The sequence below is a fragment of the Micrasema longulum genome, unplaced genomic scaffold (assembly GCF_059751315.1).
Source record: "Micrasema longulum isolate JH-2025_06_02 unplaced genomic scaffold, ASM5975131v1 h1tg003036l, whole genome shotgun sequence".
NCBI classification, from domain to species: domain Eukaryota; kingdom Metazoa; phylum Arthropoda; class Insecta; order Trichoptera; family Brachycentridae; genus Micrasema; species Micrasema longulum.
Genome location: NW_028280143.1, coordinates 66,102 through 93,660, shown reverse-complemented (window position 1 = coordinate 93,660; position 27,559 = coordinate 66,102). Strand labels below are relative to the sequence as shown.

The window sequence follows — 27,559 nt, the reverse complement described above, 5'->3', positions numbered from 1 at the left end:
ATATTTTCAAATACTTACATATTTTTAAAATTATTTTTAATCAGCTTTATGAAAATGATTTTAAAAAATACAAAAAGTATTTTTTATTGATTAAAAAGGTAATTAACCAACAATATTTTGAATTTGTCCAAATTTTCGTAGACAAGGACTGGCTTCAACTCCCTAGGAAGCTATTAATATTAACATATTACAACAGAGATAAATAACATTTTAGAGAAGGTAATATAGACATGTAGACTACAGGGCTTATGATCTGTCAATGGCTGATTGAAGTGGCCACTTTACACTCTGTGTTGTAACCATTCCAAAACGTCAACAGATGAAAGAATTGAAGGAATATAGATATTCAAATTTGGGCGGAATGGTGAATGTTACAATACAATCGATATTTATCCGAAAGGTTTTTACACACTTTTAAGACACAAGTAGGCGTTTTGGTTTCGATTCTAAACGTCACGCTTTAGCAGTCGAAGAACGACTAAATACGAGTTGGGCATGACTGAGCGTTTGGGCATGAGTTATGCGTCATCATTTTTAAATTCTCAGAGCGTGTTTACGTGTATTTATATGTCAATGGATATGACGGATGACAGTACTCTTAACCATAGACAAGAATGACCGTTGAACTTTATATTATTTAAGAATAAAGCTATTTAATCAAGCAACGTGATAACAGCAATAGTTTATATATGATTAAATTATTATTCAAGCATACAGATAACAAAAGCCCCTCTTTTAGATTACTCTAAAATACTGCCAGTTTAAAGAATATTGTGGCTCCGTCATTTTAGAACAGTATAAATCTAATATTTTTTTAATTTATCAAATTCATAATCATGAAACTCGCTTTACTTACAATGATAGCTTAGTGATTCCTAGAATTTGTTATGAATATAATAATATTATACTATTAATATTGAAAGCATTAACTTTGTGGTCAAATATTTTACTAAATGTTGTTAAATATTTGTACCACTTACCGACTTTTCTATGTCTACCGGTTTTGTCAGAACACCAATTAAACCAACATGCAAACCAACATGCAAAACCCACCATACACTTTCACAATAGTTGTTGCACAAATATGTAAAACCAACACGACATGAAATAACAATATTGGTAAATTATTGCTAAATAATAGACATTTTTATTTTATTTTTTTATATTTTATGAAGGCATCAGAAAACAACACAATAAATATATCAAAAAAATAAGTAGGGAGAATAATGCTTAGGTATAAAATGACATTTTAGTTGTATTCCAATAAGAGCCTATTTTTTTAACTAGGTATGTCAAAACAGGGTGATAGATGATAAAATAATATGTTTAAAGTTGATGAATATATTATTGCACAATATATTTTTATGTAATATTTATTTTTTCAAATAACCACATACAGTCTGTGTTGTTTTTTACGCAGACCTTTCTTGTGTGGATATAAATATATTTATTTTTAAGTAGGATTCATTTTACGCAGGTAAATCTTTACTAACAAGCCACACCACAAAAATTGGTGGGGTGGGATTTTTGTATTACCTAGTAATTTTTTTTTTGGGTACATCTTACATCATCATCAATAAAAAATATTATTAAAAGAAAATTTAAAAATTTTCTTGGAAGTTCTTGGTCATTTTGATTCCCTCTCTTTCCTTTGGCAATTTCTTTTGTTCACACATATTCATTATTTACATTTTTTCATTCAGCATACTTACCAGATTCTTTGTTATTGAACATTTAAAAATAATTTTAAAAACATTTTTAGGGTGAGCTTGTCGTTTAAGATAAGAAATGTAGAAGGTTCCGAGTTGGATTCCCGGTAAGAACACAATAACCAGGTGTGTTTCTAAGCCTGGGTGGTCTGCGCTATAACTTACCATTGTAATGAGAAATTCCACTGTTTTCTAAAAAAAAAAAATCTATTAACGTACTATTTAAGTAAGCAAAAATATATATTTTTAATTTTTTTTGTGCGCTATTTACAAAGATATAATTTTTTAAAGTTACATTTATCAAATATCGCGCCAAATGACTGTAATCAGTGTGTCACTTTTCAGTAGTGACGTCATGAAACGGTTGGCGTTCTTACTTTCACTGACCGCGGTAAGTTGTATTTCTCCAGCCAATAACAAAACTGACAAGAATCTATGGAATATTGCTTTGATTACTTCATTTAGTTAATCGTATTTTGCTCATTTCTATGTTATGGTTGTTTTTACGAACGTTTTGATTTAAAAAAACCTAGAAAGTTGACATAATCTCTGGTTGAAATGTCAACAAAGTATTACTTCCCGGATTTCAGGTCATAGATCGTAATCGAATTATTCGCCGCCAAATCACCAATCACAAATTATACTCTTTTTTTTCTATGGTCAAAACGTTCCTTACAAGGTGCGGGGGCTTTAAAGCGGAAACCGGAAATACTACACATAGATATAAGGAGTGGCGTCATTATTTACGATATTTCATCCTACTCCAAATTTTTTAAATATTCACGTGTACACTAACACATTTTTAAAATTTAATTCCGGGTTGGGCTGGAATTCCTCATTAGATCTCCTAGCCTGCCGTAGTGCAAAATTTTAATAAACAAATAATCCGTAATTTTTGTTTGAAGTACTAACTTTGTGGTTATTCAAACAAACAAACAAACCATCACGCAGTTTCCCCATAGGGGTAGGCAGAGAGGATGGAACGCCATAACACTCTATCTTGGCATACAGACCTCGCTTCCTCTACATTCATACATCTTTTCATGCACGCACGCCCATTATTACTACTTTTGACTTATCCATCTTCAAGAATTTGATGGACTTGATCGTGCCATGTCTTTCTCGGTCGTCCTCGTGTTCTGCATCTATCAACATTTGCATCGTAGATCTTTTAAGCCGTTCTTTCGCTGTCCATTCGCTCTACATGTCCAAACCAAAGCAGCACCCCTTTCATTATTATACCCCTTTCATTATTTATTATAATAAAACAAATTTAAAACAACTCGGTATTTAACCACTTTTTTTCTACCGACCGGTTTCAAAGCTTTACAAGCTTCATTAAATTTAAATAAATCATATTTATTTTAGTCCACTCCTGTCTAGTTTTAAAGATGTATCCATCTTACTTCACACTTTCCCATCTTTACAATAACAACATGACAAAAAGACTTGACTTATGAGCTTTATATGTTCAATATTATATTTATTATTCACTGATAAAACAAAATAAAATAGAATCTATTAGTTAGTTATACCTTGATAAAGCTTGTGTTGCCTTAAAACCGGTAGGTAAAATAATTGTTTTATATTTATTTTATTGAAAAAACTAATACTTTCAACTATAGTCCTTAAAATATAGCTCGATTAGAATGACAGCTGTCAAACTAATTTTATTAGTGATGGGAAATTACTGATATATTTTATATTATATATTTTTTAAAGGAATAACCTGCTAAGCCTCTATTTTAAAACTTGTAAGCAGGTGGGATAGAGGGGATATGGAAGGAGGTAATGTAAAATACACCACAACACCCAGACCAATTTAGAAAAAAATCTTTCTTGGATTTACTTCTTGCAACTGGCGGGAATCGAACCCGCGACGTCAGTTTCACAGTTGGCCGTCTTACTAACTGCGCTACGGCGCCTGAAACTCTGTTTCCGAAAATTGATATAAAAAAACGCAAAAACAAGCCTGTTTAACACAATTATTCACCAAAAAATGCGACATTTATACTTTTTTCATGAACAACATCAAATGAATTATTTTTTTATTCGATCAATTTACATTGATCAATTTGTCCCATCTCTAACGTTTTTGCAAAATGATCTTACCTTGTAAGATCGTCGTTAATAATTAGGTTTGTTTTAGTTTTAAAGTTGATTTTATATATAAATGTTGATTTTAGTGTCAATTGTATTAAAAAAAAAAATTAACACGCCAGATACAAATGATTTTTCGTGTCTCATTATAAATAACTCCTTTGACGTAACTAAAAAGTTATGTCGTCACTTTTTCTGACAACTCTCATTCTAATCATGTTACATTTTAAGAACTTTAATAGGATGAGGATCCGCTGCAGCTACACATCCTAAACTATTTATCAAAGTACAAAAAAGATTATAAAAGTTATTCTCAAGGTACCATAAATACCCTATCTACAGAAATCTTTAAGGCTTTTGATGTGCCTGATATAAACCTAACATACGCTTACATTATTCTGCAGGATAGATTTCGAGATGAACGTCGACACCCCCATAAAACGGCCTTGAAATCAGGAACATGAATATGTAACAAAAGGGACATTTTTTAAACATTGTCACAACATTTGGTCAAAGAGTGAACGGATTATTTTTCTGACAATTTGTTTTATACGCTTCTCCATGAAATTCAGTTAACTGATAATGAACAATACTTCAAAACATCTTGCTGAAATATTTGAGGGATATTTATTTATATATTTGACGGACTTGTGCAGTCCATTCTAACGATGGTAAATACAATTTCTTATAATAAATACAGGTACTAATAAAATAAAATACAACTAAATAAAATTAAAGCTAGGACAAAAAAATTACTACCTCAAGACAAGATCCGGTCTATCTTAGTGAATTTTTAAATCTATAAAGACTTACACCAAAAAAGTCCAGATCTTGTCTCGAGTTTACAATACGACACAATCGGGACATTGGTGCATGCAAGCCATAGTTTGTGCTGTGTTGATCAAGGAACAGCACATTAATATTTCGCCACCGCCGGATTGGAACATTTTTATTTTATTTTTTATTTTGTTTATTCAGAAAAACAACGGCAGTAAAAAAAAATATACACAACATTATAAAAAACATAAAATAAAGCCAAATCAGTTTTCCACATAAATACAATTATAAAAATCCAGTTCAGTTAGATATTAATTCATAGAAGTGCATGTGTGCGAGTTTTTTGTGTGAGGATGCGTGTGTAAGTGAGTGGAGTGTGGTTTTGGTAGATATGTGAAAATGTGTGTGAGTGTAAATGGGTGTGTGAGTGTAAATAGGTGTCAGGGTGGGTTTATGGACAGGGTGAGTGTGTGTTTAATATGAGTGAATAGAAACATCTTAAATTTATAATGTAAAAATATATTTTTTTTTATAAAGAAACATAATTTTTTTCATATAATATTTTTTTATTCTTGTTTTAAAAGTGAGTTTACTGCAGTTAAATATGTCTATGTTATTTAAAAATACATTATAATTACGCGCCAAGCGAATCAGAGGAGAGTTCTGTGCATAGTTGGTGCGAACATATGTAAAATACGTCAACAAAAAATGGTTGAATACTATGAAGTCTTCCTAAGAACAAGTTTCTCTAGTTAGGAGGACTCTTAAATTAATTTTGTATAAAAATATTTCATATGATAAAACAAAAAAAAAGGCAATTTAAAATTACACATCTTCATGTAAACTCTTACAACAACGGATTAATGCCAAAATGCAATTAATGGAAACAATACAAATATCAGGCAATGTGTCATTGGATAAAAACCACAATGTTTTAAAATAAATAATACCTACAATGCCTATGCATCAAACTAAAAATAATAACTAATAAATAGCGCATTCAAATCACAATTTTAAAACCTTCATAAATTTCATGACCATGTTTTTTTATTTTTTTTATATAATCTTAAAATAGTACACAAATCATTATAAATATTCTTATATTAACTTGAATATACATAACTATATATTAGGTAAACCAGAGCAGCTCAGAATTCTTTATTAGGAAGAGCGATTAGCCTTTTTCCAAATTTGAGAAGATGTGCGATCTTGATACATTCAACGACTCAGCTCTCCGCTACAAACGGAAGCTGAGTCTCTTTTACAATAATAATATTTAGCCTCTTTTAACAATATTTAGCCTCGATTAATAACATTAGCCTCTGTTGATAATATTTAGCCTCTTTTTGAATTTTTTTTATATAAAACAAACACCACCTTTCACACAAATGGAGTCATGCGTTAAACATATTCTTGTCACATTTTGTGGTCCTGTCAGAATTTTTTTATGTTTTCATAACACTAGTTATACCAATATAGCACTGTGTGCACAACCATAAAATTAAATAAAAAAATATTTTTTAAAAATTAGTACACTTTGTAAATACACTTTTTAATAACCAACTTATTTGCTACGCATATTTTTTTTCAACTTAAATTTTAAATCTAGTTAAATTTGAGAGTACTGAACGTTTTCGCATGATGATGAGATGGACTAACGAGGATATGGAATATTTTTAGTATTTTAGGTGGAAATGGAGTCAAACGTGCGTTGAAAACGTGAAAATTGAAGGGAGAGGTGTTTGTGCGACCTCAACGTGAGGGATCCTATCTCGCGAGCCACCCAAAGGCTTCATATAGATCTTATCAGGATGTCTCAAAGCTTGAGCTTAACCAAACACAGCTTCCTGGACTATCACACGTAACCCTCGAAATCAGAAAATAATTTTCGCTAACTATAATGAATAATTTTAGGTAATTTCACATTGAGAACTTTCTCACCAATGTAGTTTAATGAATGAAGAATTAAATCATGTCTTTTGGAAAAGGGTGTTTTTTCACAATCGGACCATGAGAATATTATTTTGTTGCAAGTATGAGTCAACTTATCAATTTTTAAAGTATCTCGACGTAAACATTTATATTGGCAGAAGCAACAGAGCATCAAGACGGTTTCCCACCACTATGAGTAAACGTAATATGTGTTTTTAACTTTCTTTTATTCAAACATTTATATTGGCATTGCGAGCACGAGAATGGTTTCTCACCAGTATGAGTGAACATGTGTGATTTCAAATGACTTATCTGTGAACATTTATACTGACACACTGAGCATGAAAATGGTTTCTCACCAGTATGAGTCAACATGTGTAATTTCAAATGATTTATCTGAGAACATTTATACTGACACTCTGAGCATGAAAATGGTTTCTCACCAGTATGGGTCAACATGTGTGATTTTAAATGACTTAACTGCGAACATTTGTGATGGCATTCTGAACAAGAGAATGGTTTCTCACCACTATGAGTAAACATGTGCGACTTTAAATTACTTTTACGTGAACATTTATACTGGCACTCTGAGCATGAGAATAGTTTCTCACCAGTATGAATAATTATGTGTGATGTAAAATCCCTTTTATTTGAACATTTATATTGGCAATCTGAGCATGAGAATGGTTTCTCACCAGTATGAGTCAACATGTGTGTTTTCAAATGACTTAACTGTGAACATTTATGGTGGCATTCTGAACAAGAGAATGGTTTCTCACCAGTATGAGTTAACATGTGTGACTTCAAATTACATTTACGTGCAGATTTATACTGGCACTCTGAGCATGAGAATGCTTTCTCAACAGTATGACTAATTATATGTGATTTCAAATCCCCTTTATTTGAACATTTGTACTGACACTTTGAGCAGGAGAACGGTTTCTCACCAGTTCGAGTCAACTCGTGAGTTAGACAAAAATCTTTCTGCCTTGCTTGTAAACCTGAAAAAACAATAAAACATGAAAATTTGTGTCGATAGCAAATTTAAAACTTACAAAAACACATGATGACAATACTTATCAGACGAGACATAACACGACTTGACTCTTTAATTCTGTTTTATTAAATTATAAATAATTCATCGATGTTATGGAAAAATCATTCACATCCAATCAATCACAAATATTAATGTTCACGAATTCTGATATACGGTAATGCCATAATAATGTTCGTAATTCTTTCCTAGAGTAAAACAGCAGAAAACCGAGCAGTGGACTAATTTGTTTACTAAGATCCGAAAAACGCATAGGTTTTAAAAGAAAATTGGGTCAAGTTTAAGTACATAAATGATAAAAAAAGTAGAAGCAGATGCAATCACGAATGCTCCCAAACATAAATATTGTTTTTTTTTTTACTAAACATAGATTTACGATTTGAAACAACATAATAAAAAGAGAAAACAAATTATTAGGTTCAGAATTGAAATAATATAAAAAAGTGAATTAAATAATTAGGATTTTATTTTAGAATGGTCAAGGAATGTCAATCAGTATTAATTTCTTAAGACTCCTTATTTTAAATTTTAAACTTATCAAAAAGTTTATGGGTTGGTATTTATGATGCAATAAGATATAAAAAATATGTTCAAAAGAACATTTAACATTATAGTTTAGTTTTTTGTTGTTTATACAACAAAAATATATTTCCCTAGGGAGAAAAGACATCCCCCTGTCGGTAAGTTTCATGTATCGAAAAGTATTTTTTTTTTTTGTAAAACTGTCTTTGCAGTAAGAACACATCAACCGATCTGTCTTTGAATACTCAATTGAGCATCCATATTACTTGATAGAATTTTGTGTAAGACTATTAATGAAGCTAACTCTACCACAACTTGACTCCCATTCTCTAATAGTAAGTTATTTACAACTTGGTCCCCAAAATGGAGATATTTGAGTAAATCTTAAAAACGCTAATATTTCTTTAAACAAAAAAAATCGCTTTTTATGGGTATCGTAAGATATGGCAGACCATATTATAGAAGTAAATTCTGATATTTTTTATATGTTTTATTAATCAGAAGCACCTTTTAGTACAATACAAGATTTTACGATGTTTTAACCTTTTTTTAATGACCTAAACTAAACTAAATTTATGTAAACTATACTAGAGTAAAGTTTACATAAATTTAGTTTAGGTTATTATTACTGTTATTTAATTTTTTTGTCTTGCGCAATAAGGTTGTTTGCTTAAGATATTATAATTTATTTGTTTTTTCTCCACTTTTCTTTCAAGTCCGGGGGATGGTTTCGCCACATTAACCTATGTGCACACATCTATATATATATATATAGCACATTTGCTAGGATGAGGCGTTCGGATTTATTTGCTACCTACGGGGCCCTGGTTAAGATTTGCATTTGCCTACCGTGGGTACCGATATTGTTCCGGCGCCAGAATAACAACTGAACTGACCGTGTGTAGATGTGCCTTTTATATTCTCACCGCGATCGCAAAGAACATATTTTGCAATCAATGGCTATTAAATCTGCTGTGTTGTGTAATTCGTCAAGTGCCCCTCCTTTCTGACCACAAGATCGGATCTGATCCTGACTGCCGTGGCAGAAGTACCAGACAAGAGGGGTGCCAGAACCCAGAATAAGGTAGGTGATTGCAGTCATTGTATTTAGGGTTCTGTAGCAAAGTAAATAAAGGATAACGCATTCCGCGAACCAGCAATTCCAGCGTTTATCTGCTAACGGGCAAGTGGCGTGATCATTTTTTGGACCTCAGAGCCGGAACATTATACTTATAAATGTGTGTTATCCTTGATAAAACAACCTTATTGCAAGAACTACTCGAATAGTATATTTTATTATTTCTAAGATATTGAAATTCTTATGCTTGTACCTATGTACATGCTTACACATATTTCCTTATTACCTTATATATATGTACATAGAGTTAATGTGGCGTAACCAATGTGTAAGGAAATTTGACTTACTTGAGGCGACTTCCTCGTTACAAGACGAATCCGAACATTCTCGTTTGATGTCAGGAAAATCAATATCCATCTTAGTGAAACTTATTGGATCACTGGTTATCCTAGGCTGATCAGTGCTGGTCTCCGGTTCAGCCTTCACGGTAGCAGCACCAGGCTTTTCACTTTTCTGGGAACATGGCGCCTCTTCTCCAGTAATAAGAATATCTCCTTTTAAATCGCTAGTTCCCGGTTCAGTCTTCACGGAAGCAATACCTGGCTCCTTGCTTCTGTAAATAATTGGCGTTCCTTCCCCAGTACAGACAATATCTCCTTTTACGTCACAAGTTCCCGGCTCAGCCTTAGCGGAATGAACTCCAGGTTTTCCACTTCTGTGGGCACATAGTGCTCCTTCCCTAGTATGAAGAATATCTCCTTTTACATCGCCAGTCCCCGATTCAGTCTTCACAGTAATAATGTCTGGCTCCTCGCTTCTGTGGAGAATTGGCCTCCCTTCCCCAGTACAGACAATATCTCCCTTTACATCACAAGTCTCTGGCTCAGCCTCCACGGAATGATAACCTGGTTGTTCACTTCTGTGAAAACACAGTGCCTCTTCGCAAGTATGGACAATATCTCCTTTTATATCGCCAGTCCCCGGTTCAGCCTTAACGGTAGCAACACATGAGTCCTCACTTCTATGGGGATATGGCACCCCTTCCGCAGAATGGAGAATATCTCCTTCTACCTCACAAAGCCCGGGTTCAACCTTAATATTCAATGAAGCTATTTCCATTGTTTTTCTTTCGACTTATGCAAAATAAATCATATTTTTATAATCTGAAATAAAATATCGTGGAAATTACAAAATATGTTGAAATTATACAAAAAATAAAACAATAAATGCGAAAAGACAAAACCGAAGTTATAATGTGTTTATAAATATCAAATTAAGGGCATTCGATATTCTAATTATTCCAAATTTAATAACAGCTACGTTACAACGCGTCCTGTTGAAGCTACGGAGCGCGCTGACGATTAAAAGTTCCCATTTATGATAAATAACTTTGTATTGTATGTTAGCCCCTCTGACATTAGCAAGGGTGCCAATTAGATTTTTAAACACAAGGTAAGTTAATACTTAAAAAGAGTAGACAAAATTTAACAATTCATTCGTTTTCAATAAATGAGATTGAATTTTCTGAAATTCATTTAAAAAAATATATTTTAAGAATAAGATAAAAAAAAAAAACATTATTGTAAGGCGTCGTCTTCTTTCCACGAGAAAATATTTTCCTTTTAAATGAAACATTTTGTTTTTTCTGTGCGCGCAGTGCTAAATGGACCTATGTAAGGCGCGCAACACGTCACTCACCTTTCTCTGCCTCCGCTAGCTTTCACATTCACTTCAAAATATTATTTACTAAATTTGTGAAACCACAGTATTTTTATGTGTTAAATAAACAATTTAAATTCAAATATACATTAAATAATGATTATGTCATAAACGGAATACCCAACGAAAGATTGTGCAAATTTATTGTTTGGTTTTCAGTTTAACAATAGACGTGTAACGTTTTCTCGCTGTGATTGCGATTCTCGACCGGAGTCACGTAACCCGACTTGGCCCATTGTTTTGTTGTAAACTAAAGCTTTCTCCGTGATTGCTTATGTTAGAATGATTTTGATCAGTATGAGCAACTCTATGGCGGTAGCGCGTTATTACTCCGAGCGATACGTAAATGTGATTTTCCTCATTTTTTGGTTGTTCTGAATCTTCTGTACCCACGCGAGAAGATTCACAATAGCACCCCTGGCCTGTTGTTACGCTTAAATAAAATACATGTTCTACTTTCTGTAATTAAACTGTTACTTACTTTTGATTATAAAATCTTAGTTTAATCCTCAAATTATATTGTAATTTATGTATTTCGTATCATTGATATACGAAGCGTACAGCCGGGCGCTTGACACAAGAATCACAGATAAAAATGCAAAACTTACCATAGACAATGGTGAATTATTATTTCATGTTTTATGGCAGAAAAGGTAGGTCCCGTTTCACATTTATACTCTATGGTTGTATAATTACCCTGACCTACCGTAACATCTATATGTAGAGTTTTCTGTGGTTTTCCCGTCAAGCACTACTAAGCAGGACGCGTCCGTATATCGATACGGAGTACATAAATTACAAAATAATTTGGCAATAAACTAAGTTTTTTACTAATAAAAGTAAGTAATAATTCCAGTTTGTAAAGTAGAACAATACTTGTTTTATTTTAGCACCACAACAAGCCAGGAGGCCCAAGCCGAGCTTGAGAAAAATCACATTTACTTACACTGATCTTACTGGGATTCGAATCCGGAGCACCCCTACACAACCATGACTGTTGAACTTTTATAGATCGACCGTCTTCTTCTTTCTTGTTTGACGCGTAACTTCGATACGTAAGCACGCTGATACATGACAGGTTACAGTAGACATGACCGTAGAAAAATATAACAATTGGACTTTTTGCCTCCTATTCAGGAATAAAGTCATATGGATGCAGCGGGGTATCTTAGATACAAGAGCGCTCCAATAAAAATTTAAATACTTTGAAAAATATATAATTGAGTGTTACAAACACAATATAAAAAACAGGATAGCGATTAAAAATATATCTATAAATATAAAAAGAGATTAAAATAGGAATTCTGCATGTTCTGCTACTACTACAACCATCACGCCATTTTACCGTAGGGGTAGGCAGAGAGAATGGACCGCCACGCACGTCTCTTTTGGCATACATTTCTAGATTCTTCCACATTCACTCATTATGTCATACATGCCCTTTAGTTCTGCCTGCTTTTGACATAACCGGACTCAAGATTTTGGTTTATCTGATCATGCCACGTTTTCCTTGGTCGTCCTCGTTTCACGCTACCGTTCATTTTCGCCATATATATTTGTTTTACCACTATGCATATACATACTTTTTTTTAAAAAAGGAATATTTGCGTTCTTATGATTTACCCAAATATTTTATTTTAAGGGGGCATTTTCAACTAACTCAAATAATAACTCACTATTAGAAAATGGCAATCAAATTGGGTAGAGTGAGATTCGAACCGCGGACCTTTGGATTCATGAGTCCGAGACACTGGCCACGGGACCACAACCCGATTTAACAATGAATAATAATATAACTAGGCGGCTATCTACACTGTTCAATCTCGAAACACCACGCAATTTCGTATCTCGGCTAAGCCTACAACTTCTTAAAAAATAATTTCGTCACGTCACAACGTCGCCTCTGAGTAGTGCCTGCTAACGTCACCCAACAAAAACATCATCGTTTTTAATACAATATTTTGGCTACGCTATGAATTTCTTATAAACTGTAACGTCACAAAGACACTCCCTGATAAGGGTCTACTGACAACAACAAAAAAGACATTACTTTTAGAAAATCATAACCTTATTATCTTTATGCAATCCACGTATGGAAAAATAGAGTAGGTATGCTGCAAAACAGAAAAAACAAATAATGATGTGATTTGTCAATTTCTCAACATAACGTTTTTTCTTCTTATTTTTCTTGTTGCTTTTTCATTTTGTAGTTGGGGACAACATTACATCGACCAGGGACCAATACTTTTGTCAATTATTATTTTGGTTTTAACGTACTTTGTATAATTTCTAGGATATTTTCTTTCGGAAGGAAAAAGTATGGAATCATTTTCCGTCAATATTAAGGCTGAACCGGGAACTAAATATGTAGAAGGAGATATTCTTCATACGGGGCAAGGGGCACTCTGTTCCCACAGAAGCGGGAAACCAGGTGTTCTTTCCGTGAAGGCTGAGCCGGGGACTTGTGATGTAAAAGGAGATATTGTCCATACTGGGGAAGGGACGCCCTGTTCCCATAGGAGTGAGGAGCCTGGTGGTGCTACCGTAAAGGCTGAACCGGGGACCAGTACTGACCAGCCTATGGTAACCGGTGATATACTTATGTACACAGAGGTGGATATTGTTTATCCTGACATCAAACAACAGTGTTTGGATTCGTCTCGCAACGATGAAATCGCCTCAAGTAAGTAAAACATTTTTCCACATTAGCTGCTCTGAGATTACGTCTGTAGACTATTAATGAATGTTATGTTTAGATATTGTTCATCAATTACATGTGAACCCAACATCATCATCATTCCCTTTCCGCACCTAATGGTGCATAGAGCACTGCATTGGCACACCAATCGCAGCGTATCTTGATAATTTTTGTTACATGAAGATAAGATGATTTGTCTTACACTTCGGGTACCAGTACAGAGACTATGAAATATTCTAGTGACAAAACACCCTTTTAAATAAATATTTCATTTCAACCATGTCGGGAATCGAACCCGAGACCTCTTGCATGGTAGGCAAACGCGCTGACCATCACGCCACGAAGTCGACATCTTAAAAGTAGCCATATCTCTGTTGTAATAAGTTAATTTTAATAAATTACTAGGGGGTGAAATATAGTCCTTTAAACATGGACAAAACGGTGAATGTTACACAGTGTGTAAAGTGGCCATTTATGTACACAGAGGAATGTAGAGGAATGTAACCGACCAATGACAGGTCATAAGCCCTTTAAATGCCTAGACATTCATATTCCCTTCTCTGTTGAAACATATTTAGATCTAAATAATTATTTTGGGAGAAAATCCAGCCTGTCCGCGAGCATTTGGACATACTCAAAAGATTGTTAAAAACTTTCGTCCACGAATAGTTATTTTATTAGCATATATTATAAATATTATATGGTACTTGAACTTGCGGCTATTTTATTTTAGTAATTATTTTAATTTCTGATTTCTTTCTATTGCCTTCTGCTTGGTTTTCCCGCTTCTACCCACTCTGGGAGAGTAAAACTAGCTTTATTATGGCGTTTTATGCTTTGGAATCCCATCTGACAACATTTGTATTTTTTCCCTTACAATGAATTTTCTCGAAGCACCGGTGATTGTAATTGTAATTGTAATTTTGAACACCTGTTTGGGTTATTAAGTAGTACGATGTTATTTCTGGCCTGGTTATAGTCATCGTGTGGTTTTCAATGTTAAGTTTTAATGTGTCTCTGACCTCATTTTTCATGTGTTATTTTTATTGTTTCAGATTCAATAGCAAATCAGAAAGATTTTAAGTATTCAAAAACTGACAAGTTGACTCATACTAATGAGAAACCATTCTCATGCTCAGAGTGCCAGTACAAATTTTCACGTAGTTATGGATTAAAAATGCATTATTTGACTCATACTGGTGAAAAACCATTCTCATGCTCAGAGTGCAAATATAAATGTTCACAAAGAAGTACTTTAAAAACTCACATGTTCGCTCATACCGGTGAAAAACCATTCTCATGCTCAGAGTGCCAATATAAATGCTCGCGGAGTGATAATTTAAAAACTCACATCTTGACGCATAGTAGTGAGAAACTGTTCTCATGCTCAGAGTGCAATTTTAAATGTTCACAGAAAAGTTATATAAAATCACACCTGTATACTCATACTGGTAAGAAACCATTCTCATGCTCAGAATGCAAATTTAAATGTGCGCGGAGAAGTCATCTTAAATTACACATGTTGACTCATGCTTAGAGAATCCAATCCCGCACCATTTTTGCAGGATCAGTAGTGCGGGACTGCACATCCGGGATTTACGGGACTGAAATAAAAATGGAATTTGAAAAAATGAGCGCAGTCGTCTTTTTAAATGTTAATTCGCCCCGATCCCGGCCTCATTAAAAGGTAATCAAACAACTTTCTTAATCGAACTCATGATTTTGTCTCTCTATTGCGCATTCCCGAACCGATAAAATTATGGGCTTTGTATAGACAGAAATTTTTTTTTTAGTTATCGGTATGATTTTTTAAAGATCACTTTGTTGTATTAACAGAATATGACAGAGTACCTATTAATAATGATAGATTAGCATTGTACAAATATTTAATATTGTTAGTTGAAAACTACCTTGCCTTGACTACTAAGCAGTACAGCATTTTTGTTTAATCGAATTGTTAAAATCGATCACAAAATGATCTGTTACAAAATTATATCAAAGCAGAATTTGGCAGGGAGTTACAGCTGATCTTAGATTGCCGAACGCGCTAGAGCAGTCTTACAGCAATGATAACGAGGTTCAACCAAGTCGAATTTATAAGATTGACTGATATTGAACATGCTTTAGAGCCAGTAAAACTTGCTGTAAATGTTTTATGCCGCGTGGATGCAACTTTAGTTACTGCGGAAACCACATTGTGTTTCATGATCAACAAACTGAAAATACAAACTAACGGACCGAGCGAGGAACTTGTAACATCTTTATCTCATTGCTAAAAGAACGCCGCACATCAATGACTGCCGTGTCGCTTTACTTTGAAAACCCAATCAAATATCTAGAACAAGATTCAATGTCTACAAATGAGGATGATGATACATTCTTTTTTCCAAGCAAAGTAACTCTGACAACAGAAATTAAGAGTTTGAGAAGCTGCTATTAGAGGCGCAGCCACAACCTCAAACCGAAACTCGGCGGGTTGATAACGACGACGATGAAAATGACAACGTGTCTTTATAGCATCTGTCAAGAAGTCATGAACCTTTGCCTACATTCGAAGATGAGTTATTAGAGCGCAGTCTCCGTACTGAATAGGTAGCCGAGTCTTCACATATACCCGCCCGAGTCCCCCAAGCAAATTTACTTAAACTGGTATTGAAACGTGAGATGACGCTTTATGAATGCGGAGGCAATAGAGGAAAGTCCTTAGTAGCTGCTTATAACTATGTAAAGTGGATACCGCTAACTAGTGTTGAAGCCGAGCGTGCGTTTTCCGCCGCTGGGAATATGTGTAACAAAATAAGCTCGAATTTAAAAGACGAAATTTTAAATACTTAATTATTTCTTCGGGAACACTTTTTAAAAAAATCATCTAATTAAAAATAAATATGTTAAAACCTTAGAGTAGGTATATTATATATACTCCATGGTTAAAACTGATTACGAATAAAAAAGCATATTTTTTAAGTATAATTTTCTTTTATTTCATACAGCACTTCATAAATGCATGAACATAACTACTTAGAACAAAAAGTATGATTTTTTTGGCAATCCCGCAAATCCCGCGGATCTGCAGGATTGATGTCCTTAATCCCGCAGGCTTGTGAGATTGAGATATTGATGCAGGGTAGGATTCCCTTATCATGCTGGTGAGAAACCTTTCTCATGCTTTGAATGAATAAATCATCAAGGCGTGATACTTAAAAATTCGTGTGTTGACTCATTCTGGTGAGGAACCACACCCATGCTTATAATGCATGTTGTAATGTTCACACAGAATTTACAAATTACAACAGAGATAGATAGTATTATAAAAAAGGAAATATGTAGTTCTAGGCATGCCATCGAATATTTTGCCCACCATTTGGACACGCTCAAAATATTGTTCAAATATAAGTTTTCTAAAATCAATAATAATGTTCTCCTCTGATTGTGAATACGACTTTTCCATTAGTGAAAAATTAGTTTTAATCTATATATGAGGCCCTCAGTATCAAAGATGGCCAAAAAAGCCCATACCTATTTTCGAGAAAATTCGAAAATCTGTAAAGCAGTTTTGTACAAATTTACAAAAAATATTTATTATTTGGTGCTATTAACACTTTGAACAATTGACCTAAATGTTGACATAACAAGAAACGCTATTTGTAGTATTACATATGCAGTTAGCCGCTTTTGATACTTGCGTTTGGCCATATTTGATAGGTTTTTTTTTCTTTAATAGGGCCTACTACCAAAACTTGATAATATCGGCCAAAAACAAGTTACATTTATAAACATAAGAAAAACATAAACAGAAAGGAATAACAATACAGATACAAACAAAAGACAAGAAAAATATAAGTACAAGAATAACATCAAAATATCAATTGTAATAATAAACACATATCCAAACCAACAAAAATTTCAACGTGAATTGAAATAGGCACTAACAGAAAAACCCACCAAAACCTGATAGTGCCTATTTAACAGAAAATAGAAACTTACAGTAAAATTAGAAGAAAGATAGAACTTAATAACTAGAAAAATTACAACAAAATAATCAAAATATTAACAAACTTAATCTTATATTAATGATAAATTATAACTATTAAAATTAAAAATTAAACACCGGAAGTAATAACTACAAAATATTTTACATAAACCTAAAAATGTAAGATAAATTTATTGTAAAAAAATAGAGAATTAATTTAAACATAATTATTTCAATGACACAATTATTACAAATCATAATAGGGAACAGTTTGAACTTAAAAAAATATAAACAAAATTGATCAATAAACAATTTGTACAAGAAAAAAATTGAGATAAATGAATTGGAAAGGTTATAAAAAACATAAGTAAAAAATTAAATATTTTTTCCTCCCAGTCATTAAAGGACATGTAAAAAAAATGTGATTAAGATCTCTAATGCCTCCACATTCGCAGGCATTGGAGTCTAAAATTTTAATTTTAAAAAGATGGGACGGAGTGCAACAGTGGCCAGATCTGATACGGCAAAAAGTTACAATCCTAGACGTATTGAGTTTACACGCGCTATTGTACCAAAGTTTGGAGGGAATATCAGGCTGGATATTACTATAAAAAATTCCCTTTGACAATTTAGAAAAATTCCACTCCACTTTCCAAACATCGAAATTAACTACTCCAATCAAATTAGAAATATCTGAGAAATCCACCCGGTCGTATTTTAAATTACCAACTTCAGATCCCACTTTGCAAGAGAATCCGCTTTTTCATTGCCTGATCCAATGTGGCTTGGAATCCAGGCGAAAACAATATTTTTGGCGCATTGATATAATTTAAAAAGAGAAGCAAAAGTATTACAAATGATAATTGAAAAGTTAGAACTGAATGGGGATGACTGAAGTAATTTTAAGCAGCTGAGTGAATCAGTAAAAATAACGGACTGCGAATAGTTCATTTTTTCAATATTGAAATAAGATTCCAGAATTGCTGAGCATTCAGCATTAAAATTAGAGAGTAAAGAAGGGAGTTTAAAATACCAAATAAATTGTCTTGTTCACAAAGAAAGGAAGCGCCAACGCCATTATTTGATTTCGAACCATCGGTAAATACATACTTGTGATTGGGCCACTTACAGTTAATAATTTCTGAAAATTCAATATTAATAGAAGAAATCGATTTGTGAGTGGTTTGAAATTTTGAAAAGCCAAGATCGAGATGAATTTCAGCGTTTGAGAAAAAACTGAAATATGAAGAAGAATAAAGTGGTAAAGTATGATATCGAAAAATCTTAGTAGTAAAATAGGAAAAACGCTCGTGACTAATCGAAAGAGCAGGGTGATTTTTGTTACGCCAAAGAGGAGAATTTTTTGAAAACAGGAAGATAATGCAATAGGTATATATGAGGAGCCAATATGAGGATTTTTACCAACTTTCAAAATGGGAATAAAATACTGCGCTTTCCAGAAGTCTGGAATACAACCTGAATCGAAAATTTGATTAAAAATATTTAAAAGAAAACTACGAAATACAGTATTTGAACATTTTATAAGGGAATAGGGAATGTCATCAGGACCGGGAGCAGAGTTATTTAAATTTAGGAAAACCTTTTCCAGTTCAGCGGGAGAAAGGGGAGCGTTAAGCGGAGCATAGGAATAAGGAACGGGAGAACAAATAATTTCTTCAATATTGGGACAGTAAGAAGGAGCTAATTTATTAAGGAAGTCGTCCAACCAAAGTGTTACCGGCACACGCTCAATTGGAGGATTATAAGAACCTCTGAATTTTCGTATCATTGTCCATACAGATTTTAATGTGCTCGAAGGGGAAAGTCGTTCGCAAAATTGAGACTATCCATATCTTTTTTTACTCTTTAACAACCGTCTGGTCTGAGTCTGAACCTGTTTTAGTTTTAAAAAGTTTTCCAAAGTCATATGCTTACAATAAGATTTGCAAGCTAATTTTCTTTTCGAAATTGCTTCGGTACATTCAAAGTCCCACCACGGGGGGGACGAAAGATGACTGTTAATATTTTTAGAAAAATGAATAAATTTTTTAGCTGTTACATGGAAAATTTTAAGCATGTTTACCCAAGAAGTTTAACAATTTCCAGGGATAACCTGAGAAAATTTGGAATCTTCCACTTCAAGAAGCGTTTTAAATGCTATTGGGTTAGCTTTTGGTGAATTTAATTTGTATTTTGGTCTCGAATTATTGGCAAATGCTGCAAAAACGTCTGATGAAGATATTAATTTCGGAAGATGGTCACTGCCATGTGAATCCGATAAAATCTCCCATGAAAAAGAAGATGCTAAACCAATTGAACAGAAAGAGAGATCCAAAGCATTTCGGGATTGGTTTGGGGGAGGAATGCGCGTCGGAGAGCCATCATTCAAAACACATAAATAAGATTCATCTAAAAATTCGTTAATCAATCTACCGGATTTATCGTCTTTAACGCAGCCCCACATAGTGGAGTGGGCGTAGAAATCACCCATGAATAAAATAGGTTTAGGAAGGGAAGAATAAAAGTTTGACCACCATTGAATATTAAATAGAGAATTTGGGGAAGTATAGGATGAAACAAATGTAATATTGTTAATCCTAACTGCGCATACTTGCGTGAGATTATCAGGAGGGGTGACCGGTATGCGCTGGAAAGAGATGGAATTTTTCACAAAGATGGCACAGCCACCGCCCCCATCAGAGCGGTCACATCTAACACACGAGTACCCACCCAATCTGAAAACCAGATCGGATTTGAACCATGTCTCAGAAATGGCAGCAACTGAAATTGAAAAAGAAGTTAATAAATGAAAAAGATTAATATTATTGGATACAGCACTTCTGCTGTTCCATTGAAGAATTCGAGCCATTGTTAACAGCTGGAAGTAAAATATTTATTATATCGGCAGCGTTGGACGGTATTTTATTAGACGTAATAATGTTAATTAAGAGGTCAACTAAAGTGTTGATAAGTTCTTGGGGATTATCAAAGCTTTTATCAGAGGAGAATGCAACACCATTAGAATGGTCAGAATCAGAGTTATTACCGTCGGGGGAGATTAATATAGATTTAAGTAAATCTTTATCTTTACTTAAATTGAGATTTTCAGGGCTTTTTGGAGTTCGGTGAGCCGCCATCTCTCAAATTAAACAAACTGTTATATTTAATAGGTTTTTTTCAAATTGATTTTTCCCCTTATAATAAACTATTGTTTTTCTATAGTTGTGTCTACTGTCATGTATTAGAGTGCTCTGGTATCCAAGTTAAGCCAAACTTAGTGTTATCCTTAAATTATATTGTAATTTATGCATCTTTGATATGCGAATGCCGTAGCGAAGCCCGAAACCCAATGCTTGGCAGAAGAAGAGCTTATAAAAATTTAAAACTTACCCTAGACAATAATGAAGTAGTCTTTTATGTTATATGGCTGTTAAATGCTGAGAATATTAGGTAGGTCCCGTTTCATAATTATACTTTATGGTTTTCACACTAAAGCTTGGGTTTCCTAGGACAGCGGTGCCCGTATTTTAACGGCCGTAGTGAACATTAATGCGATTGACAGCCGTCGTAACGGTGACTAGAGAGTGGTTTCCTATAAAAATGGTGTTGATAACACCGTTAAAAAATAAAACCACTCTCTAGTCATCACTACGACGGCTGTCCACCGCATCACCGTTCACTACGGCCGTTAAGATACGGGCACCGCTGTCCTAGGAAACCCTAGCTTAACCCTGACTTACCGCAACATCTATGAGTTGTGTTTTCTGTGGTTCTCCTGACAGGCACTGGGCGAATGTTGATCACAGATTAATAGATGTTGATGTTCCAATCTCTGGCGAATGCGTCCGCATATATAGGATACAAAGTACATAAATTAGAATATAATTCGACAATTAAACTAATTTCTTACCTACCAAAGTAAGTAACAATTCCAGTGTGCAAAATAAAACATTATTTATTGTATTTTAGTACCACAAAACGCCAGGAGCAATTGCAGGTTTGAAAAAATCACGTTTTGTTATTTTGATCTCAACAAGAATCGAACCCGGAACACCCCTACACAGCCTTGACAGTTGAACTTTTATAATAGGTCGACCGTCTTATTCTTTCTTGTTTGAGGCGCAACTTTGATGGATATCGAAGTTACGCTATGTATGGCAGGTGGACAATAGAAAAACAGAATTGTTGAACTTTTTTGCACCTTATTATTGATAATGCGTCCATCCTCAGTTATGTGAACTCACAAGTATTTAAAGCTGTCAACTTTCTCAATCCTCTGCCCATTATTAGAGGTTGATCAGGGTCAGCACAGGATTTGTTGCACATAATCTGAGTCTTTTTTGAAAAAACATTTCAGAGAAGATAATATAGAAGTCTAGGCATCTACATGGCTTATGAACTGTCATTGGCTGGTTTAAGTGGACACTTTACTCACTGTATAACATTGACCATTCTGCCCATATTTGAACATCTATATCCCTTCAGTTCTTTCACCTGTTGATATTTGTAAAGTTAAAGAGCTGAAACCTTTATTTATGCGGGTGAGATTCGTGTAATTGAATTATTTCACCTACATACTAGGCAACGTCTGAAAATTGTATTTTTTAAATTTCTATACTTCTTCGTGGACCGGGTGGATTTATCAATATTATTTTGAGTTTGTCCAAATTTTTGTAGTCAAGGACTGAATTCAATTCCCTGGAAAGCTGTTTATATTAACATATAACAGAAACGAAGAACATGTCAGAGAAAGTAATATAGAAGTCAAGGTATCTACAGGGCTTATGACCTGTCATTGACTGGTTTAAGTGGCCATTTTACACACTGTGTAACATTCACCATTCTGCCCATATTTGAACACCTATATCCCTTCAATTCTTCTGACACTACTCTACTTGCCAATAATGAAAATGACATAAGCGAACTTCTCTGCTTACTATAAAATATTAACAATAATTTTAGCCTTGAAATCAACAGGAAAAATGCCAAAATGATAATAATTGACCGGAGAAATGAGAATAGACCGGAAAAAACTCAAATTGGAAATTGTGCGGTCGTTAATGAATATCTGGGCTTAATGATACGAACAAAGAAATGAGGGTGCGTTGCTGAAATCGAGAGACGAAATGCCATGGCTCGCTCTGCGATGGAGAAATTGAAAAAAGTTTGGCAACCACGCAGTATCACCAAGTCTACCAAAATTAAAACGGTCAAAACCCTAATTTTTACTATGTTCTTGTACGACGCATAATTTGGACCCTAAAAGAAAGAGAACGAAGAAAGAAGGACGCTTTTTTAATGTGGCACTGGCGTAGAATGCTGCGGACATTATGAATAGCCCATAGGACAAATGGCTTTATAATCCGAGTATCAAACAGCGTCTTTCTTCCACTGTACAGATCCGTGTTTTCAGGTACTTCGGCCACGTTACGAGACGAAGAGACAGTATCGAAAGGTTAGTGGTACAAGAACGAGTAGAGGAAACTCGATCTCGCGGAAGAAGTCCTACCACATGGAAAGACTTGGTAACAGAAGCGACTGGCGTCCCTCTTCAGGAGGCTCCCAGAAGCGCTGCAGATCGAAGCGGATGGAGGCGGATCGTAACGACGTGCTTCCCTTCTGCCAATGTGACCACGACTGCTCTGCCAAGAGCAAACGACTAAGAATAAGAAGCATTTTTCACGCCCATAAGACTTATACATTAATGTAAATAATATAAAACATGAGTAGGTAAATAAACAACGTAATTTTGAAAAAACAGAAAAAAGTACAGTATTAACTATGTGATTTGATAATTTCTAAACACAAAGGAACTTCTTTTTTTTTCCTTTTCAACTCATAGCTGGGGACAATTTAACTTCGATTCTGTCTTTTGGCGATTATTATTTTATTTTAAACCTATTTTTTAACATTTCTATGAAATTTTTTTAGGAAAGAAGAGCCATGGAATTGTTTTCCGTCAATATTAAGGCTGAACCGGAAACAATACATCTAGAAGGAGATATTCTTCATACTGGGAAAGGGGTACTATGTTCCCACAAAAGCAAAAAACCAGGTGTTCTTTCCGTGAAGGCTGAACCGGGAACTTGTGATGTTAATGGACATATTGTCTGTACTGTGGAAGAGACGCCATGTCTCCACATAAGCGATGATCCAGATGTTGCTACCGTGAAGACTGAACCGGAGACTGGCGATGTAAAAGAAGATATTTTCAATACTGAAGAAGGGGCGCCATGTTCCCACAGAAATGAGAAACCAGGTGTTCCTTCCGTGAAGGCTGAACCGGGGACTTACAATGTAAAAGGAGATATCGTCTTTACTGGAGAAGGGATGCCAACTCTCCACAGAGGCGCGGATTCAAGTGTTGCTGCCGTGAAGGCCGAACCGGGGACTGGCGATGTAAAAAGATATGTTAGTACTAAAGAAGGGGCGCCATATCCCCACAGAAGCGAGGAGTCTAGTGTTGCTACCGTGAAGGCTGAACCGGTGACCAGTACTGACCAGCCTTGGGAAACCAGTGATATAATGATGTACGCTGAGGTGGATATTGTTTATCCTGACATCAAACAACAGTGTTTGGATTTAGAAATAGCCTCAAGTAAGTAATCTTCCTTCCACATTATCTACTCTGAGATTTTGCAAAATTAAACATTTCGCAAGTTCCATGTCAATACGACATAACATAAACAACCACATTTCTTCAACTCTTCCATCTGTTGACTTTTGTGAAGTAAAGGTTTTAGCTTTTTGGTGGATGTTCAAACATGGCCAGAATGGTGAATGTTTCACAGTGTGTAAAGTGGCCACTTAAACCAGCCAATGACAGGTCATAAGCCCTGTAAATGCTAGACTTTCACATTCGTTTCTCAAAAATGTTTTCCCTCTATTGCAACAAATGACAGGTCATAAGCCCTGTAAATGCTAGACTTTCACATTCGTTTCTCAAAAATGTTTTCCCTCTACTGCAAAAAATGCAGATCTATATAATCCAGCCTGTCGGCTACACATTGTTATTTTATTAGCATACGAGCATATATTATATTGTACCTAAACTTGCAGCTATTTTATTTTATTTTCAGCTTTCTTTCTATCGTCTTATACAAATAAATCTTCTGCTTGGTTTTTCCGCTTTTACCCGCTTTGGGAGAGTATAACTAGCTTTATTATGGCGTTTTTTGCTTTAGAATCCCATCTGACAATTCGTATTTTTTCCCTCGCAATGATTTTTCTCGAAGCACCGGTGATTTATTATAATTTTGAACACCTGTAAGGGTTATTAAGCAACATCATGTTATGTCTTTCTGGTTTGTATATTTATAGTATCCGTTTCAATGTTGATATTGTCTCTGACCCCATTTATAAATGTTATTTTATTGTTTCAGGTTTAAGAACACGTCAGAAAGATTTAAACAGTTCAAAAACTCACAAGTTGACTCATACTGGTGAAAAACGATTCTCATGCTCAGAGTGCAAATATAAATGTTCACAAAAAAGTACTTTAAAAACTCACAAGTTGACTCATACTGGTGAAAAACCATTCTCGTGCTCAGAGTGCAAATTTAAATGTTCACAAAGAAGTACTTTAAAAACTCACATGTTGACTCATACTGGTGAAAAACCATTCTCATGCTCAGAGTGCAAGTTTAAATGTACAATGAAAGGTAATCTTAAATCACACCTGTTGACTCATACTGGTGAGAAATCTTTCTCATGCTCAGAGTGCCAATATAAATGCTCACGGAGTGATAATTTAAAAACTCACATCTTGACGCATAGTGGAGAAAAACTATTTTCATGCACAAAGTGCAAATTTAAATGTTCACAGAAAAACTATCTAAAATCACACCTGTTTACTCATACTGGTGAGAAACGATTCTCATGCACAGAATGCAACTTTACATGTTCACGAAGAAATTATCTTGAATTACACCTGTTTACTCATGCTGGGGAGAAACCACTCTAATGCTTTGAATGAATCAAGACGTGATACTTTAAAAAATCACCTGTTGCCTCATTCTGGTGAGGAACCACACTTATGCTTTTGCTATGAGATGGAAAACTTTATAGAAAAGGAAATATGCAGGTTAAGGAATGGCATAGAGTATTTGATCTACTAAATTTTTCGTCAAACTCAAAATATTGTTCACAAAGAAGTTTTCTAAAATTTATTTAAATATTCTCCTTCTCCGATTGTGAATATGCCTTGTAAAAGTTAAAATCTATATATATAAAAGGCAATGTTCGTATGCGTGTCCCCGACAGACTTAAAAACTACTGGACCGATTTACTTGCGGTTTTTTTGCATGAGCATTTTATAGTTCTTAATATCTTTAATTGAATAAGTAGAAAAAAGTTAGGAACCTAATTAATTTATTCCTTCATCGCCAGGGTTGCATTCGATGAGAACGCATGTACCAAAAAGTTAGGACGATGCTATTTTTTAGTGTAGAATGTTTACAAACAACATTTGTTTTTTGTGGATCCCAATCAGACTCATTCCTTAAATTCCGTATAATTTCTGCACATTTTTTTGTTTTGTTGAATTAACAAAACCGCATTCGTTTTTTAAACAGTTTTATACATCATTTGACGCTTAATCATCTGTGTGGCCATTACACGAAACAAAGTGTGGTCGTATTAAAAAAATTAAAATCCCCAAATTAACCACTCAAGGGGGTAAAGAAGATTCAGCATACCACCAATAGTGGGATTTTTGTATTTACTAGTAGTATTTATTTTTGGATAGCATTATCTTATATCATATGTACTCATATTATTTCAATAAAAAATATAATTTTAAAAAATATATCTTAGGAAGTTCTTGGTCATTCTCCCTCTCTTTTCTTCGGCAATTTCTTTTGTTCACACACACACCCTGTTTCACTCTTTTTCTGCATTCATTGCATACATTTTTTAATTTAGCATACTTACCAGATTTTGGTTACTGAGCATTAAAATATATTTTTTTAAATTAGGATTAGTCTGTCGTTCAAGATAAGAAATGTAGTTTTTTTTAACCTATAATACCATTTGGTACTACTTTACACTTTTTTTTACAAGAAATATATCGTCTTCCCTAACTTGTAAAACTCCTAAGTTCACAAATAGTAAAAAAATCTAGTTTGGCGTTTTCTGTTTGGACTTCTAATAGATATGTGTATGAAACTCGTATATTCGTAGTGTTCCATTATTGAAAAAAAGTAATCTAAAAAAAACTTCGCTACAATCGGGTTGTGGTCCTGTGGCTAGTGTCTCGGACTCACGGACCAAAGGTCCGTGGTTCGAATCCCGCTCTACCCCAACTCGATTCCATTTTCTAATAGTGAGTTATTTACAACTCGTTGAAAATGGCCCTCAGAATTAAATATTTGGTAAATCATAAGAACACAAATATTTCTTTTTCTAAAAAAAAAAAAAAAAATATTATAGTAAATACACAACTAAAGTAAAAACTATTTTTACTCCCCCTTGAACAGAAATAAGTTTGAGAATTACGAGTTTTACTAGTTAGGCCAATATTTCAATTCCCGTTTTCAGCTTGTTGTAAATATAAATTATTATGAAAGTAAAACTTTGTTATCAGTGTTACACAATTTTATTATTTTACAAGAACACAACTATAGTTTCGGGAGAGCACTCCTCCCATCGACGGGTGATATAAAACTATCATTTATAATGAAGTGTTACGAAGTGAATGCCGATTCAATTAAAAATATTATGTTGTAAATATTCTTATTTTTTTAAAGTTTTATTTATTTGAAAAAATAAATAACATACATAATTGTATTTTTATTCCCGCAAAGCCGAAGCTTGTCTGCGGAATACATTACACTTTTTTATTTTATTTATAAAAGGTAAATATATAGTTGAATAATATAATATATTTATGCGCACACCTACGAGTAAGTTTTTGACTATTTTAAAAAATGTATTTAGGTTTTTTTCTCACGATTTTCAACATGTATTAAATTAGACAATTTTGGTACAACACTCCCCATTG

The 27,559-nt window shown here is 34.0% G+C and overlaps 2 protein-coding genes and 1 long non-coding RNA gene across 3 annotated transcripts; 2 read left to right on the top strand and 1 right to left on the bottom strand.

The window, feature by feature from the left end:
• Window positions 1-6,559: 6,559 nt before the first annotated feature.
• On the bottom strand, window positions 6,560-11,482 carry LOC148271187 (uncharacterized). Its single transcript, XM_088241729.1, has 3 exons — window positions 11,373-11,482; window positions 9,520-10,335; window positions 6,560-7,519 (listed from the first exon to the last, which is right to left on the bottom strand). The coding sequence occupies exons 2-3, from the start codon at window positions 10,289-10,291 to the stop codon at window positions 6,690-6,692; spliced, it is 1,602 nt and encodes a 533-aa protein (XP_088097855.1). The 5' UTR covers window positions 10,292-10,335; window positions 11,373-11,482; the 3' UTR covers window positions 6,560-6,689.
• Window positions 11,483-11,613: 131 nt separating this feature from the next.
• Window positions 11,614-16,556, top strand: LOC148271186 (uncharacterized). The gene is made up of 3 exons (XR_015825177.1): window positions 11,614-11,730; window positions 13,185-13,574; window positions 14,645-16,556. It is a non-coding gene; the product is annotated as an uncharacterized LOC148271186 (long non-coding RNA).
• Window positions 16,557-23,487: 6,931 nt separating this feature from the next.
• Window positions 23,488-26,711, top strand: LOC148271185 (uncharacterized). The gene is made up of 2 exons (XM_088241728.1): window positions 23,488-24,157; window positions 24,942-26,711. Exons 1-2 carry the CDS (start codon window positions 23,503-23,505, stop codon window positions 25,520-25,522), a joined length of 1,236 nt encoding a protein of 411 aa, XP_088097854.1. The 5' UTR covers window positions 23,488-23,502; the 3' UTR covers window positions 25,523-26,711.
• The last annotated feature ends 848 nt before the right edge of the window (window positions 26,712-27,559 follow it).

What these genes read in the sequence shown, in the direction of transcription:
- LOC148271187 (XM_088241729.1), bottom strand. Translation starts at nt 10,291, where the DNA reads ATGGAAATAGCTTCATTGAATATTAAGGTTGAACCCGGGCTTTGTGAG. An exon ending in TAACGAGGAAGTCGCCTCAA is followed by an intron (nt 7,520 to 9,519) that starts GTAAGTCAAATT and finishes TTGTTTTTTCAG; the next exon opens with GTTTACAAGCAAGGCAGAAA.
- LOC148271185 (XM_088241728.1), top strand. Translation starts at nt 23,503, where the DNA reads ATGGAATTGTTTTCCGTCAATATTAAGGCTGAACCGGAAACAATACAT. An exon ending in GGATTTAGAAATAGCCTCAA is followed by an intron (nt 24,158 to 24,941) that starts GTAAGTAATCTT and finishes TTATTGTTTCAG; the next exon opens with GTTTAAGAACACGTCAGAAA.